Genomic DNA, 18,089 nt, shown 5'->3' with positions numbered 1-18,089 from the left:
AAGGGAGGAAGGGGGGAAGGGAGGAAGGGAGGGCGGGCTCCGTCACAGAGGGAAAGACCTAGTTAACAGTAAGGCAGCAAGCAACGGCTTTCCAGTCTTGTCATGTTGACTTAGCGCCTTTCGGAACCACTAGACAGCACTTGACATAATAGCAACAAAATTGTGTTTAGGTAAACAGCTTTGGAAGCGCAGGGTGGTTCCCCAGGCTCTCGTTCATGGAATACTTAATTTGAAAATATTTTAATGAGTATATTCTCATTTTGAGGCCTGTGGCTCGTGGAGTATGGTGGGTCTGTTGTCAATGCGTTAGCAAGGCCCATTCAGAATGTGCCTTTCTTGGCCCCAGACCCCACCACACACACACACCTGCTGTCCATCCACACAGCTATCCATGCAGCCAGCGGGCATTAGGGAGCCCCTGCCGTGTGCCAGCCAGGCACTGTGTGAGGGGGATGCGGGACAGGGAGGTGAGTACTCAGGTGAATGGAGCTGGGCCCTGCCCTCAGGGTGCTTAGTCTGAAGCAGGAGTGAGGATACAGAAGCCCAGGGAGCAGCCATAGAAGTTGATTCTGTGTAAAATACAGCCATGAGCCTGCCCGAAGGAGCACAGAGGAGGGAGCACTTGTCTGGCTCCTGAAGAGATTCTGTTTGGGCGAAGCTTGAGGTAACGCTTTCTGGGCTTCAGCCCCAGGTGCTGGATGTCAGGCTGGCAGTGCAGGAGAATTGAGTTCTCTGGAGCCTTCTTAGGATTGAGTGTGAACACCCTGTGGACTGGGAGAAGGGGAGAAAGTGGGTTCAAGTGCAGAATGACCTTGATTCTCTTAATTTCATCCTACCCAATAACCCACTGGGGCCTGTGTTGAGGATCCTTTCATTCCAGCCCTCATTATTCTATCAGATTCTTTTTGGAGCTGGAAAGAGACCTTGGGAATTCTTTCTTCCAGCAGAATTTGGATGAACCAGGAGCATACTTGAGGGTGTGGGGGAGTGTCTGCAGGTGTGGAGTAGAGGTGGTATTTTCTAACGGACTGGGCCTTGCCACTTCCAAGACCAGTGGAAATGAGGGTCTGGCCTGGCAGAAGGGACCTGCTTCCTCACCTCCACCCTGAGCTCCTCAGACATGACAAGCCATGTCAGAAAGACATTGGAAAAGTGAGATTTGGAATGACCTGGGCAGAAGCTCATGCTGACTCTTTTCATTGTACACGAGTAGAACTGTGATTTTTCAGCCAGTGTTCTGTGAGTGGAGTCATCCTGTGCCTGCCTGGTAGGTCCTGAATCCAAATAGAGAGATCCAGCTGTGGGGCAGGTTGGATTCGGGGCCAGTTTGGTTTTGTGGCCCTGTATATTCAGGGCACTGTGTCAGGAGCTGCAGGACAAGTCTGGGCTGGTGATAAGGATTTGGGGAAATTATGAATTGCTTAAGGCCGCAGTTGGTGGTCCACCTGGGAGCACGGGGCGCCTGCTTTCTCCAAACCCAATTCCTCCTGCCGTGTCCTGCTGCTAAAGCTCTTCTTAACTAGTTCAGTCCCACCGGGAGACCCACTAATGAAGCGTTGGTGCCACAGTAACAGGTGTTTCCTAGGGCTGACAGCAGTGGAGAGGCACAGGGCAAAACTACCCAGAGGATCCATTGTTAGGGGCAAGAAGGAAGGGCACCAGGGAGGGAGGACTTAAAATATATATTTTTTTGTTGTTGTTTGAGAACTGCAAGGAGATCCGTGTTTAGGAAAACTTGGGAAGAAAACGACCCACAATTTTTCCACCCTAATACAGCTAATTATATTTTAACAGATTTTCTGTTTGTCTCAGGCAGTTCACAATACATAACTCACGTCTTTATGCGTACTTGGAATCACAGCTAGCCTATAGAGTTTGTTTACCTAACCTCGTACATTTTCCTTATTTCTGCCTCATCTTTGTAATTATTTTCCATAACGGCTGAGCAGTACTCTGGGGTGTCAGAAGGCCATCGTTCTGTGTCCCTGGGGCTGTGGAATGGGCTGTTTCCTCTCTCCCCCTCCTTAAGCTTGTGCTCTAGAGAACTTTCTGACACCTTCAGCCTTGTGCTTCTGTGCCCTTGCTGCCTTGGAGAAGCAGTTCCAGGAAGGGGACTTTGAAGTCGGTAATCCAGGCATGCAGACAGTTTTGATATTTGTTTTTACTTTTATTTATTTATTTATTTATAATATTTATTTTTTCATTGTAGTTGGACGCAATACCTTCATTTCACTTATTTATCATTATGTGGTACTGAGGATCAAACCCAGGGTCTTGCATGTGTGAGGTGCGTGCTTTACCGCTGAGCCACAAACCCAGCCCCTGATTTTACTTTTATTTACATATTATATATATATAAATATATATATATATATATATATATATATATATATATATATATATATATATATATAAATATTTATTTACCTGGGGGTTAAACCCAGGGCCTCGTTCATGCTAAGCCCACTACCACTGAGCTACACTCCCAACCTTGCATTTTTATATGTATCATGCAAATACAGATGTGCAAATAAAGCAGAGGTGTAGCTGAGTGAGTTATGAGGAAGCAGATGCCACTACTCGGCTCAGGAGACAGCTTCCTGCTAGCCAGAGCCCTCTGCGCTCCCTTCCTGCCAGGAGCTGCGTTACTCTGACTTTATTGTAATTGCTTCCGTGTTCATTAAGTTTTGTCACCCAAGAGTGCATCCAAGACATGACAGCTGGATTTTGCCTTTAAAAAAGGTCTTCTAGGGGCTGGGGTTTGGCTCAGAGGCAGAGTGCTCCCCTAGCATGTGTGAGGCACTGCGTTCGATTCTCAGCACCGCATATAAATAAATAAAATAAAAGTCCATTGACAACTAAAAAAAAAATACACACACACACAAACATATATATATATATATATTAAGCCTTTTAAATTTCTTAACCTATAGGAGTCCCCTCCATCTCTTCTCTTCCCTCTATTGTTTGTTGAAGAAAGAACCTGGATCATTTGCCCTGAGAGGTTTCTAGGACTTTCCCCAGGCTGGGTCTCCTGGAGAGAGGAGTTGGAGCCAGAGGTCACTCAGGTGGGTGTTCTGCTCCGGGCAGTACACAGGAGCGGGGATTCTCCTGCGGGGAAGTGAGTAGCCACTGGAGCCCAAGCGCAGAACCTTCCATTCATTAGGGGCTGCAGAGTGTTGAAAGGGCGGTTTCTCTTGTTCCTTCATTATTCGTTTGTTGGACTATTTCAGTAAAGAAAAACTCCACCCATCTGCTTTTTAAAAATAGCTTCATGGAGGTTCACATGTCCTACAGTTCACCCACCGAAAGTATGTAATTCAGTGGCTTTTGGTACATTTAACAGAGCTCTGCATCTGTCACCACAATTAATTTTAGAACATTTCATTGACAAAACGCCACTCCTTTTGCTGCCACATCCTAAACCCTCCAGCCTTTAGCAGCCACTAACCTAACTTCTGTCTCTATGGATCTGCCTACTCGGGTCATTTTAACAGGCACATGTACAATATGTGATGCTGTGTGATTAGTTTCTTTCATGTCTTCTAGGTCCCTCCACATTGGTTGCATATGTCATTCCTTTTTATGGCCAAAAAATATTCCATCAGATACATGCAGTAGCATTTGTTTATTCATTAGTTGATGACTATTTGGTGCTACTTAACCCTTTGGATATGATGAATAATATTGCTAGGTAGATTCACGTATAAGTTTTTCACAAACATATGTTTTTATTTCTTGGGTGCATACTTAGGAATAGACTCACTGGGACGTGGTAAATCCGTGTTTAACCATTTGAGGAACCATGAGACTGTTTTCCAATGTGGTTGCATGAGTTTTTATTCCCATCAGCAATATTATGAGAATTCCAATTTCTCCAGTGTGTTTTGCAATGTCTTTTTAATCCTAGTGGGTATGAAGCAGCATCTAATTATGGTTTTATTTGCATTTCCCTAGTGAGTGATGATGGTGAGCGTCTTTCATGTGTGTTTTGGCCATTTGTAGATCTTTGGAGAACTATCTATATGTGTTCTTTGGCCATTTTTCAATTGGGCAGTTGTCTTTTATTATTGAATTGTAATAGTTCCTTATGTATTCTAGATAAAAGTCCCTAGCAGATGTGGTCCACTCTCTATATCCATTTACTTTACTGACTTGTGGATCAAAAGTATTTTTTAAAAATTGCATCTGTGTTGAACATGTACAAACTGCTTTACTTGTTATTAGTCCCTAAATAATACAGTATAACAACTATTTACATAGCATTTGCATTGTATTATAAGTCATCTAGAGATGATTTAAAGTATACAAGAGGATGAGCATAAGTTATATGCATGTACTTCACCATTTCTATAAGGGGCTTAAGCATCTGTTGATTTTGATATTCTCAGTGGGTCCTGGAACTAGTCCTTCCTCAGATATAGAGCAATGACTACATATGATTTGCAAAATATTATTGTATTTTGGGTTGCCTTTGTAGTTTCTTGGAAAAAAAATTTTTTTTTTTCCGGTGCCAGGGATTGAACTCAGGGGTAGGCACTTGACACTGAGCCACATCCCCAGCTCTATTTTGTATTTTATTGAGAGATAGGGTCTCACTGAGTTGCTTAGTGCCTCGCCTTTGCTGAGGCTGGCTTTGAACTTGTGATCTTCCTACCTTAGCCTCCCTAGTGGCTGGGATTACAGGCGTGCACCACTGTGCTTGGCTCTTGAGATCTGGATATCTTTTCAGAGTGTAAAAGTTTTGCAATTTGATGTCCAGTTCATTTTTTCTCTTGTGGCTTGTACTTTGGGTGTCTTATCTCTACACCATTGCTTAACCCAAGGTCATGAAGCTTGGTGCCTGTGTTTATTCTGAGAGCTTTAACTGTTTAACTCTCACGTTTAGGGCTGTGGTCCACCTGGAGTACATACACTTCTGTGCCCACTGGCCACCCGTAGCTGCAATTTTAGGCAGAGTCAGTGCCGGATTCTTCCTCTTCATTTACCAGTTTTGGTATTAAGGAGTTGCTTCTCTAGTATGAAACTGTGTGTTTCCTTTGTTGTTTTCTTTGACTCCTAGATTTAAACATATTTGCAATGGTGTAGTTTTTACTGAGCTGGGTGCCTTTGTTCTGTTGGAGCGATTACTGATGAGTACTTTCTGTTTGTTCAAGACTTCAATCTTCTTAGAATGATTTCTCATTTGTGATCTCCTTAGTCTTCCTAAGGAGAAGCTGGGAGAGCAGCTACCACTAGGCCTACTTTACAGAGCAGGAAGAGAAGCATAAGGAGAAATGACTTGTCCCAGGGCACAACCACTAATAAGTGCAGGACTTGAACCCTGGGTCTGACTCTTCTTGTGCTTGTGTCCCAGCTGTATGCCACACGGTCAAAACCCTGAGATAGACCTAGAATTTGAGCTTCAGTCCTAGTTCTGTGGTCTGTGATATGCAGGAGATCTTTTGTTCTTTCTGGGATTTGGTTACTTGCTCTGTGAGATTGGAAGAGCCAGTCCCAATCTAGAATTCTGAGCAGATTTCCTCATGTCACCTGCAATGAGAGACAGCCCAGGTCTTGCTGCTCTGGGGTGGAGCCCCATCAGGAGCATCTGATGGACAGAGCTCACCATCACACACAAATGTTGGTCCATATGGCTCCCTTTTTGTCAGGAGAGACTAGTGAGGGTTAATGATGGTTATCCCCTTATATAGTTGACCTTTATTCTAGCATGTGATGTTTGAATTTCTTTAAGTATGAGTTTGTATTATACTTGAATAAAATAATTAAATTTGTAAAAACTTGTGTGCATGTATACAATGTAAAAGAGAGAAGTGGGGTTTTTTTAATCCTTTTGTTTCTTATCCGGCTCTCACACTCTAAATTTTCATCTACCCGTTTGTCTTCCAGAAACATGCCAAAGGCCAGGATTTGTTTGATCAGATCGTGTACCACTTGGACCTTGTGGAAACAGATTACTTTGGCCTCCAGTTCCTCGACTCTGCCCAGGTCACAGTATGTATTGCTTTAATTTCATTTCAGGACAGATTGGCTTTTGATGCTAATTGCAGATCCACAGTTGCTAGAAATTGGTAGAGAAAAATAGGAGTAAAACTGTGACACTGTTCCAGTAAGGAGCATTGGCAGCTGTGATAGTGCCTGAGTGGAGTACAGGCACGGTGCTGTGGGATGCTTCCCACTCCAAGACAGCCAACAACCAGGAGAACTGGTGCACAGGAAGCATTAAGGAAGCATTTCTGAGCATAGGGATGCACGGTGGACACATTTCTAGAGAATGTTGGAGGAAGAAGAAATATTATGGAAAATATTGCATCGGTATTGCTTTTATTTTTTAAGCAGCAAGATAGGCCTCCCCACCATCTTCTTATACAGCCTGGCTAGGTAGGGAGAGGGTCTTGTGAAGGTGGCTGAGGCCCAGCCAGGCTGGGGGGCAGTCAGAGCAGGCCGTGGCCCTGCACCAGGACCATCTTGCGGGCTCCAGGAGGGATATTGGGTCATCCCAGACTTCTCTTGCTGTCCCAGAGGCACAACTGCTCACAGTGGAGGTGCTAGAATGAGTGATCTCCACAGAGCTCAGAACCACTCTTTGGAAAGTAGCAATGACTTCATAGTCCCCCTTCCAACAAGAGATTTGGGTTTCAAAGATAATTAACTCAGTTATCTAAAAATGTTGTTTGAGGGCCTGTGATGCACTGGGCCCCATTCTGAGCATCGTGGATAAAAGTGGTGATCACAGATGGTGTAAGGATAGGAGGGGACAAGAGGAGGCAGAGTTAAGCGAGGAAGAGTAAGAGGAGGAGTGGGTGCTGAGGCAGAGTATCTTGAGGCAGGGGTCCCTGGGAACACCTTCCAGCTGGATACCTGAAGCTTCTCATACCTAAAAGACACTTACCAGTTACCTCTGGGGGACCACATGTGACAGCTGTTAGCTGCCCAGACTGGTGTCTGGCCATTGGGGCTGCTGGAGATGCCCCGCCCTGGGGTGGGCTATAGAGTGGAATCTGGAGGGAAAAGCCCCTGGCTGTAGTGCCCCCTGGTGGTCCTCCCAGGTGGGGCCCTGGGCATCCACCTCTGCACCTTAGGACTTCCTGTCTGCCCTTACCCCACAGTTGCTGCCACCTTGGCCACATGGTCCTGATTCCTTCCCTGTCCCTCAGTTGGAGACTCTCACTGTGGCCCTGGGGGGATGCCTCCCTGTTTTTTGTCTCTGCCTCCCCTTCAGTTCTGCTTCCTTGGAGTTGAGCAGCCCCGGACCCTGCCCTCTGGTCTCAGGATTGTCCTTCACATCCCTCGGGGCCTCTGTGTCTCAGTTATTTTCTTCCCCTGGGCAACCTCAGGATTCTAGCTGCTGACCCTTCTGAGTATTCTGGGCACTGTTTCCTTTCATTTAAGCAAATCTGACTCAGATTTCTTTGGGGGCCTGTTATCACTCCCAGATCCAGAATCCTGCCATTCCCAATTTCATGGTATTGTCTCTCGATTCCGTCTTTCTGGCCCCTCTCCTTCTGGTCTTGGCTTTAAGGGGCCCTTCCTGTCTTATTCCCATTTCCCAGCCCCCCCCCGCCCTCACCTCCCTCCCTGCCTGAGCCGAGCCTCAGCTGTCTCACTGTGTCCTCCCTTAGCCCTCCGTTCCCCTGCCCCCGTGTCTGCTCCCTGGCCGCCCCTTCACATGCAGGCCCCTCTGTTTTCTCCGTGGCTTCTCCTGGGCTGCCAAGTGGTGCCGGAGAGTCACTGCTGTGCCCTTTGGCATCAGCAGAGATGACAAGTTCAGCAAAGTCCAAGCCCTGGACCGGTGCTTCGAGCCTTGCCAGACCCCCACGGGATGCCAGGTGCCCACAGTTCCCTTTCTAGGGAAGTTCTCCCACTGAGCCACACCCCAGCCCTTCACAGCTCCCGTTCTGAGGTGTGACCACGACCTCTAGTCCCCACCAAGTCTGTCCAGCAGCTGTCCTCACCTGCTGTTTCCTTGCCCTGTACCTCCAAGTTTCTCTTTCTCTCTCTCCATCCTCTTGAGATAGAGAAAAGAGTCTGCCTATTCCTGCGCTTTCTCTCTGTACCTGCTGCCATGGTCCCATTCCATCTGCTTCCTGAGCGCCACCATCAGAGTTCTCTCTCTGCTCAGTGTCCTCCAGCTGTCCTAGCACTGGACCCCTTCAGCCTCCTCCCTGAGCCTCCTCTCTGTTCTGCCTTCTGTGTGTCATAAAGCATGTGCTGTCTGTGGCTTCAGAATGTCTATAGCCCTGGCTCAGGAGTCAGGTCTGGACCCTGTTCCTGGCTCTGCTGCTGACCCATCGGGTGGGCTTAGATTGGCCACCTTTTCTCCCTTGGCCTCAGTGACCTCATCTGTGAAGTGGGGTTCTTGGACCTGTTTTCTAAGAGCTTTCCCTGTTCTCGGGGTCAGTGACTCTTGAGTCTGAGGGGGTGGGGCAGGCGCACTCGCCCCTCTAGTTGGGGAGGAGAAGGTACCACTGTTATTTGAGCAAGTGCCTGTTATCTTGGATGCATGTCCCATCCCCAGGTGACCCCTCTTCATCCGCTCAGCTTCCCAAAGCTGTGGATGTGACTCCATGGCCAAAGACTTTGCTGTGAACCTCTGCCAGTGTGCTGTCACTGTGCGTCAGGAGGGGTGTTCCCAGCGTGACTCAGGCATCCTTCCCAGGTTTCGAAGCCTCTCCAGCGTCTTGCTCTCTTGCAGCGGCAGGCAAGAGGGTGCAGGAGCAGCCGCCAGGACCCTTCCTGTCGTCCTTCAGCTTCTCAGCCACATCCTGGTGGTCCACCCTTCTCTCTGTGCGTGGCATGAGCTGTCCCCCTCCCTGGAATGCCCTCTCGCCATCCTTCAAGCCATCTCAGCTGTCCCCCATTCATGAAGCATGTCCCCAGCTCCTAGAGTGTTTTCCTCTATGTAAACCTGGAGTTTATTTGCCTTCTGTGGTGGTTTGCTCACCTGGCCTCAGGTTTCTTATTTGAGTCTATAAACAAAACTTCATGACTAGATCCTAAAGCTTAGGACTTCCTTTTCTTAACTTGGTGACTCCTAGGAACAAGGCAAGCAAACTGGTACCTTCTACTTTACCCCGGAAGGGACCTTGGGAGAGGCATTTGTCAAACCTTTACATCTTCTGGATAGTGAAACCAAAGCCATTAGACCCTGGCAAGTCACTTAGTAACTGGTGCAGCTTGGACTCAAACCCAGGTTTTGTGATTTCACTTGTATGTGTTCATTCTAGTGCACTGTGCTCTTGAGTCTGCGCCTATCTGTAAAGTGGAGTAACACTTATTTCACAGGGAAATTGAGGAGCCCACAGTGGGTTAATGGATAAGAATAGATTTCTAGTATGGGTTTCTTAGTATATTTTGTGTTGCTATAATAAAATACCTGAGGCTGAGTACTTTCTAAAGAGGTCTACTTAGCTGGATGTGGTGGTGCACACCTGTAATCCCATTGACTTGGGACTGAGGCAGAAGGATTGCAAGTTTGAAACCAGCTTGGGTAATTTAACAAGACCCTGTCTCAAAATAAAAAGGGCTAAGCTAAGGATATGGCTCAATGGAAGAGTATCCTGAGCTCAATCCCAATACTGCAAGGGAGAAAAAAAAAGTCTATTTAACTCACAGTTTTAATGGCTGAAGGACCAGGATTGGGTGGCCCCATCTGGTTGGCCTCTGGTGAGGGCCTTCTGACTGTATCACAACATGACGGAGAAGCAGAAAGGGAAATGGCTGCATGCAGAAGGAGCCACGTGCATGGGGTAACTTTGCTTTACAATAACCCAGTCTTTATGAATTAATCCAGTCTGTAGAGACCTAACCCATTCTTACCAGGCAGGCATTGTGAAGATGAAGCCTCCATAACTAACTGCCTTCCATAGGCCCCACCTCTTATTTTATTTATTTGTTTTTTATGTGGTGCTGAGAATCGAACCCAGGGCCTCACAGGTGCTAAGTGAGTGCTCTACCACTGAGCCACACCCCCAGCCCTAGGCCCCACCTCTTAAAGGTCCCACGACCTCAACCCCGCCACACTAGGGACCAGGCTTCCATCACCTGAACTTTGTGGAGAGACAAACCACACCCAGACCATAGAAATCTCCTCCCCCTAGCTGGGCAGGCTGCTAGGGGCTAGGGTCCTCACGGGTGGGGCACACTGAGAAGGGTATGGTAGCTGGGACGTGTGAGTCTATGCTGTGTAGGGGAGAAATGGCAGCACATTTAAACAAGACCCCTTTGGGAGAATCTGCTGAGATGGCCTATGGGGTGACATCCATTTTCACAGGGCCTGGGAGGTGATTGGATGTCACAGAGATGTATCTGGGGAAAGCAGACTAACAGATGGGAACACAAAAGGAAACGGTTCACTTGGCCTTTGGCTTACTGCCCCACAATTGAGGCTCTTTCCTATACATAGATCCTCATGTAGCCCCTGACATGAGGACCAGCAGGTAGTGGCAGGACTTTGGGCACAGCTGTCTGTATACCCAGCTTATACCTCCAGCTCCCTGAAAGAGCCAGGCCTGGTTTCCATAGTGCCCTGCCCAGCCTTGAAGCAACCGTCAAAGCCTGTTGGCATCATCTATTTTTAGCAATCGGAGCTGGGACCTCATGTTTCCTTTTCCTTGTTAGAAGGGAAGGCCATCCAGGGTCCCACTCTGTGGCTTTCACTTTGGTGCACCTCAGAGCAGGGGCTGGGAGTCTAATTTGCGTGTCAGAGCTTGCTTCTCCAAGCTAAGGGCTCTGGCCTCCGTACCTCTCCAGCTTTCACATGCCTGGTCCTGGTAGCTGCTGTTTACTGAGCTCCACCCTGAACCAGGCATTGAATTAAGGGCTCTGTATAACTCTTATGTAACATTCATGACTGATCTGTAAAGCTGGCCATAAAGCAGACCCATTTTACAGGTGACAAATTTGCAACTCAGAGACATTAGGAACCTTGTAAAGGTTAAAATAAGGACAATGCCAGAACTCATTCCATTTGGTCTCATTCCAGAACCCAGCACATTCCACTGAACTGTTCTGGTTTCATGCTGCTCATGGCGCGCGCGTGCACGCGCGCACACACACACACACACACACTCACAACACACACACACACACACAGTAGGAAAGAGCACTTTCCAACTTTGACTTGGAACTTACCTAAGGCCATGCTTTGTAGTTGCAGACATTGCCCCTGCCTGCCACTTTTCTGATGGGGGACACAGAGACAAGTAGTCCCTTGGAGTACGTCATGATCAGTTGCCTAGTGGAAGGTATCTAGGCCTTTGTGTAAGCCTGGAGGAGAGACTGTTATGTAATCAACAAGCCGACATGGTAGCAGAGAAGAAAGTGAACCCTGATGTGGTCCCCAGAGTGGGAGAGGGGTTTGCCACGTGGCGCTCTTGGGTGGGGGTAATAATAACAATCCCACCAAGCTAGAGTCTCTCCCTCCTCTTCTTGGGGACAGGTGTTCTTCAGGGTTGATGCGGCCACCATAAATCTTTCTCCTAAGCCCCTTCCCAATAGGAATATGGAGCTTTTTATAGCAGTACATTTGCAGCAAGGAAATCAGAAAAAATAATTGAGCCTTTGAAGATTGTCACACGTTTTTTCCTCTGGGCTTTGCAGCATAGACCCTGGGCTGCACGCTGAGGTCCACACATAGATGGTGACTCCTGGAAAGGCTTGATGGGTGCCACAGGGACTCCAGCTCCCTTGGCTTCGCTCTGCTTATTTCTTGGAAGGTCACCACATTTGCTGCTTGTACAGAGGGCTCTGCTGAGTGTTCCTGCCATTTCAGATGTGACTGTAGGAAGAAAAGGAGCAGGGCTGCCAATGTAACTAGTGGGTAGAGTGCTTGCCTAGCATGCACCAGGCCCTGGGTTCAATCCCTAGCATCACAAAAAGAAAAAAAGGAAGAAATGAGTAAGTACTCAGGGTTGGAAGAGGGGAAGTAGGAGAGTGTAAGTGCTGTTGGTGGAATCTGTGTTTCCTGAAGAAAATCAGACCTCTCATTCTATCTGCTTGGACAATTTAGTACAATTCCTGCAGATACTCAGTTGATCCTTCCAGAGTGTTGGGGCAGCTCAGCTAATGGCTGACGAAGCCCAGGCCCTTGCTTGTGGCCATACACCAGGGAGTAGTAAAGCTGGGACTTGAACTCTGGTCTGTTCCTCCTTCCCTTGTAGTACTAAGAGGTGTCAGATGGGTCAGTGCCATAGGCCTCCAGCAGCCCATCTGAATGCTGGCAGTGAGAGGCCAGCAAGTGTTTCCCTGCCCACGTGCAAATATCAGTGTGGAATGGATGGCTGCTGAAGGGGTCTCTGCAATGGACTTAGACAAACTCCCAAGGAAAAACCCCAAGTAGCTGGTGTGAGTCTGTGGCTTCATCCTGGATGGGTAGAGAAGGTGGTTTGTGCTGGGGAATCCTTGAGTGGTGGCGCCAACCCCAGTGTGGGTTGGAATCCTGCCTCCCCTCTTCTTAGGGACATACCTCCCACAGCCTCTTCAGAGCCACTTCCACCTGCTCTGAGACCCAGTGAGGTGACGAATGTGACACAGTGGACTCCAGAAGTGCTCCTCCCCTTCCTTCTCTGTTCACCCTTCAGATACGATTACCTCTTCAGGTTCCTTCCAAATCTATTGAACCACCATCTAGATGCTCTTTACAAGTCAAGAAAATCTACAGGTACTAAAAATCCTCTTCTGAACTCTATCACTCGGGCTTAATGGCGAGGGCCCTGGGGATATGGAAACAGGGATTTCCAACCCTCTTGAACTCCTGGGCTTTTCTCAGGCAGCGTGGTTGCAGGGCTTCTGTGTAGACCATTAAATTCTCCATCCAGCCTTGTGTGGTCATATTTCCAGGGCTGATGTACTGTTAGAACAGATGGGCTTTGCCAGGATCATCTCACACATCTTGATTTATGGGAAGGGCTTTGCCAGATGGACTTGGATGACAAATTCAGATCAGAAGCCACCTTGCTAACACCGTTAGTGTGTTTGAGTTAAACGTCTTGCCATTTGAACTCAGAAGTGCATCTGTCTGTCTGCAGTGACTGGTTTAATGGTCTGTTGAGAGGGCTGGAGCCATTTACCTTGGCCTTTACTGACAGGTGGCCTGGTTATATTTAGCCAGGACACAGGTGAACATCCCAGACAGGTCCTGCTGCTACTGAATAGAGTCCTCAAAGCCACACATAGGTTGCAATTTACTGAATGCCACATCGGGCTTTCATTGTTCCAGTATTCAAGTGACAGGGGGTCTTGTGGGATAAAGTACGTGTGATCAGCCCTTGGTGAGCTCCTGTAGCTGTGAAGAAAGTCAGGTCATTTTGAGCTAGTTGGATACAAGACAGGTTTTATCATCTCTCGTTTTAGGATTGTGACTGGGTTTCTTATACCTCTGATGTGAGCCATCAAAACCCACTCTGAAAACCCCTGAGGGGTCAAGGAGCTTCAAAATGAAGCCATTTTCTAATTTCTTTCTTAGCTTGGTGAGCCCCAGGCATTTCACAGACCTACATGCTGATAGGTCCTGCTTTGGGCAGAAAGGGTGGAACCCAGCCCCACAGTGGACAAGGGACATCCACTCGTTGTGCAGCCATAGGGTAGAGCTGTCTGCTGCCCAGAGGGACAGCTGGCCTGAGGATCTAGCCATGATCTGCCTGTGATAACCCCAGCCACAGACATTTGGCCACTTTGCCTCTTGGACTAGCCCATAAAACCTGAAATTGCTTGAGATTTTGCAGAGCTCAAAATAGCTATTTTCAGAGGGTCTGTAGATGATTTGAGATCATCAGGGCCTCTTCCTGGGTAGGAGCTGATGCAGAAAACTTCAGTACTGAATATTTAATGGATACACTAGGAGTTTTTATAAAACATGGATGCTCTGAGACTCCTGTTAATGAGTCTTGGGTGAGATCCGGGAGTTGACTTCTTGAAAGTTTCTCTGATGATTGGCATACACAGCCGGCGTTGAGAACCTCTGCCAAAGAAGCCACATAGATTGGACTTGGGTGGAGATTAGAGTTTGACAGGGGAGAGGAAAGGTGGGTGTCAGTGTGGTCTATTCAGCATTAACAGTAAGGAGATTTGAGAAAGGAAGGAAGGAAAGGGGATGAACTCCTCTGAGCTGTGAGCCACAGGGCTGCTGAGACAGTCTGGTTGCAGGGAGAACTTTCTTTACATGGTAATGGTGAATTCATTTAAGCACAGATTTAGTCATAGCCATTAGCATGATACATAGCTGGAGAGTAAATATGTTTTCCTTTTCTTTTTTTTTTTTTTTTTTTAGTATAGGGGATCAAACTCTGGGGTACTTAATCACTGAGCCACATCCACAGCCCTTTTTATTTTTATTTTTAAAATTTTGAGACAGGGTCTCACTAAGGTGCTTAGAGCCTTGCTAAGTTGCTGAGGCTGGCTATGAACTTGCCGTCCTCCTGCCTCAGCCTCCTGAGTCACTGGGATTACGTGTCTGCACCACCGTGCCTGGCAAGTAAATATGCTTATATCCAATCTGTCTTCTCAGAGCAAAGGGTGGGGTTCTCAACCTGCTTGAGTATAGCAGTGATATCTAATGCTCATGAGGCAAACACATTGTCAAAAACTGCCAGGTGGGCAAAAGATAAGTGAATATAGAAGTGACAAACCAGCCCATCCCCTGCAAATAATCATCTCATTAAATTAGAGAAAGAGAAGTAAATGACATTCACAGCCCCACTATCCAAAAACAACCCCTATCCTTCTGGATATATCTTGACAGAAAATAATAATTTCACATAAATTGAACCAACCTGATTTTCTCCCTCATCTAACATTGTGCTATGGCTCTCTTGCCACCTATCAATAAATATAGGCCTACGTCAGTTTTAAATAGTATTTCATTACATGGATGAGCCATTTTTTAATCCGCCTTTGTTGATGGACATTTAGGTCATTTCCAATTCAGAGCTTTTAACAATGAGATAAAGCGTCCTTTACGTGAGCCTTTGCGATATGCATCCTGCTGCGGTGATCTGCTTCTTTTATTACACGCTTGCCTAGCCGGGAGTGGAGATGACAAAAGCCCACGTTCTGCCTCGAGCTGCTCTCAGGCTTATTGTATTATAATTCATCTGTTATTTGCTTTTGTGTTTCCTCGCCCCTCCTCCCCCGGAGTCATAAGGGGCTCTGTGGTTAGGGGTAGAGTACCCTGGACTCATTTAGCCCCGCCCTTTCTCATTATTAGAATATACAGAGCTTAGATTGCTTCTGAAAGTCCCTGGCTGTCAGCAGAATGGCCTCTGGTTCTGAAGAGCTGGCGAGAAACCCACTCCGGCTGTGTCACCCCAACTGATTTTGCAGTGAGGTTCCAATGTGTGTTGAATCTGCTTAAAAGTGATGGGTTACATCCCTAGCTTGCCTCACTTAAAAAATAAATCATACTTAACCTGTATTTATTTCTCAGTCTAATAGGAAGTACACAAATGATGGGGTGCAGGGTCCTTGGCCTCCAGGGGCTGTGTTCCAAGGGGCTCACAGTACAGATGGTCCCTGACTTGCGACGGGTCGCTGTCAGGAGGGTGTGAAAGCGATATGCCTCCAGTAGAAACTGTACCTCCACTTTCGGATGTTGAGCTTTCACGGGGCTAACGATACTCGATAACAGTAATCTCTCCAGGTCCCGGGCAGTGGCAGCAAGCCTCGGCTCCCAGGCAACCACACGATCACAAGAGTAAACAACCGATAGTCAGTCGAGAGCATGCTGCGTTGCTAAGCTCTGATGTGCAGGAGGTTGGATTATTAAATGCAATTTCAACCTACAGTGTTTTCAATTTACAATGAATCTATCCAGGCATTGCCCCATCGTAAGATGAGGAACATCTGTATAATGTTCCTAAATATAGCTTTCCTTGGGAGGCTGCTGAGCTTCCTCAGAACTGTTGTATCCTCCACTTTGCCATTATAGAGAGACCTTTCTTTGAAGAAAATGTTTTTGCAATCTTTAGATGAGAATTGAAGTAGTTCTTCTGGTAAAAACGAGAAGTGGAAATTCTGTCATTGGCCCCAGCAAAATCATCTTAGGCAGATTCCTGCCTGTCTTTCCATCTGTGGTGTGGGTCGATCTCCTGGCCAAAGAATAAAGAGACTGTGAACTTTGGTTCTCTAATTTCAAAGTTTAGGGTGACAGAACTCCAAGGCTGAGGTATGAAGGGGGATTATCTGCATTGTAGCTTGTACTTTTCTCCAGATTAATGGAGACATGGAATTATTGGAGAAGATGATAATGTGAAACACTCAAGGAAAAGGCAGTCAGTTGGTGGTTCCTTGCATTCGAAGGGACTTTACAGATCAGTTAAGTAAGGGGTTCTAAGTGCTTCTAGGTACCTCTTTGAAAGGCTGATGAAACCTGTGAGCTTCCTTACTGAATAATGCCCTTGGGTGCACAAGTGCAAAGTTTTCAATTCCACATCAAACAGATTGTAGATCCCCACCAAAGAACTCATGGCCTGACCGAGCCCCTGGTTTGGGAGGGTAGAACTGCCAGGTTTGTAAAGGGGGGTAACTAGGAGAGCTTATAACCCTGTCGATGAACTGCTCCTAAATGAAAACCTTTTCTTTTCTTTCAGCACTGGCTGGATCATTCCAAACCCATAAAAAAGCAGATGAAAAGTAAGTAAACAGAATTTAGCCTTCTTGTGTATTCCTTTAATTTGTGGATAAAGTCCTTTGCCAAAGTTTTGAGGGTCTTAAGTATTCATTGTAACTGGGAAGCCTTTTTTAAATTTTTTTTAAGAATGGATTTTAAATGTATGATTCTTAGTTTCTTAAAGCCGGCCAAAGATGAGAGCTTAACATTTGAATTTGAGTTTTTAGTGAATGTTTAAAACCCAGCTATGTTCTCATTTGAAATCAGACACCTCTGCCAGTGAGAACTGATTAATGTGCTGTTCAGAAATGTGACGACGTTGCACCTGCTATATTCACTTCCTAATGAGTTATAAAGCAGGCTGGGCGAGTGGGCGGGCTCTTGGGGAGTGGGGTCCAGCTCACTGCTTTACAGGTGTGGTACCCATTTCTCTATGCTGTTTATGCTTGGGGCATTTAAAGAAATCTTTATTCTCTTAAAAATGCTGTAAGGTATTTCTTTATTTTCAGACAGCAGAACACTTTCCTTTAGCCCACTTTGTACTTTGTAGAAACATAGGCTATCAGTTTGGAGCCTCTCGGTATCAGAGGTAAAAGTAAAATGCCAACTCTTCGTAATTCATCTGGAGCCTTATGGTTTTCTGCCAGAATGAGGTTACCAGCTAACCTATCCTAGGCATCACGGAAGGCCATTTTGGTTTTCCAGACTGGGATTGAAAAGAATGTACTGGTATTGTGTGCCCAGTTGTGCCCTCCACGTAGAGTGGCGAATGTGCTGTAGATTTAACGTGTTTTTCCTTTTTTCCATTCTGTGGGGAAAACATCTTCAACCCTCCGTCTCCAAATGTTTAGTTGGACCTGCTTATGCATTGCACTTTCGAGTTAAATACTATTCCTCAGAACCGAACAATCTTCGAGAAGAGTTTACAAGGTAGGACATAATGCAGAAGGTTCTGCCCCGTAACGCTGGCCTCACGTAGAATTTGTAGGTCTTCTAAGTCATGGGTGTGCCTCTCTTTCCATCCACTTTCTGTACTTCTGAGCATGGGTTATTAGCATTTTCCCCTGGGATTTCTGTATTCTGTTGAAAATCCACAACTTTGCTTCATTTGATATTTTTTTCGTTAATAGAAATTAGACTTATTTGTTTTCTCAGGCCACGGGTAAAGCAAATTGTTGTTCTATGGAATTTTATTTCTGTCTCAGTGACAAAAAGAGAGAGCCAATACTGGGAGAATGCTTCTCAGTCCTTTTTGTTTTTAAGGGGCTGCAAAATAGTCCCTTGATGGTCACAGTGAAGGCTAATTCCCTTTAAAGCCTCCTGCCCTAATTATGGCAGAGTTCTTAGAATCCTTTCATGTCACCCTTCAGCCCCACTGAGTTCTTATGTATTGTGTCCGCCCGTGCATGTCTATCTCTTGGACTTCAGGAGCAGCGTAGAAGTCAAGAGAACGTACATAGTGAGGTGTTCCCCGCCAGCTACC

General features: G+C 46.6%; 1 protein-coding gene across 3 annotated transcripts in view; it reads left to right on the top strand.

The window, feature by feature from the left end:
* Window positions 1-18,089, top strand: part of Epb41l4b (erythrocyte membrane protein band 4.1 like 4B) — a 131,482-nt gene that overhangs the window by 31,412 nt on the left and 81,981 nt on the right. For all 3 annotated transcript variants that reach the window (XM_027943050.3, XM_071600825.1, XM_027943054.3), the window contains exons 2-4: window positions 5,890-5,994; window positions 16,587-16,629; window positions 17,458-17,536. In XM_027943050.3, coding sequence (XP_027798851.2) covers window positions 5,890-5,994; window positions 16,587-16,629; window positions 17,458-17,536 — 227 coding nt within the window. The remainder of the gene's footprint in view (window positions 1-5,889; window positions 5,995-16,586; window positions 16,630-17,457; window positions 17,537-18,089) is intronic.

The sequence above is a fragment of the Marmota flaviventris genome, chromosome 13 (assembly GCF_047511675.1).
Source record: "Marmota flaviventris isolate mMarFla1 chromosome 13, mMarFla1.hap1, whole genome shotgun sequence".
In the NCBI taxonomy this organism is placed as follows: domain Eukaryota; kingdom Metazoa; phylum Chordata; class Mammalia; order Rodentia; family Sciuridae; genus Marmota; species Marmota flaviventris.
This window is presented reverse-complemented; position numbering and strand designations above follow the sequence as displayed.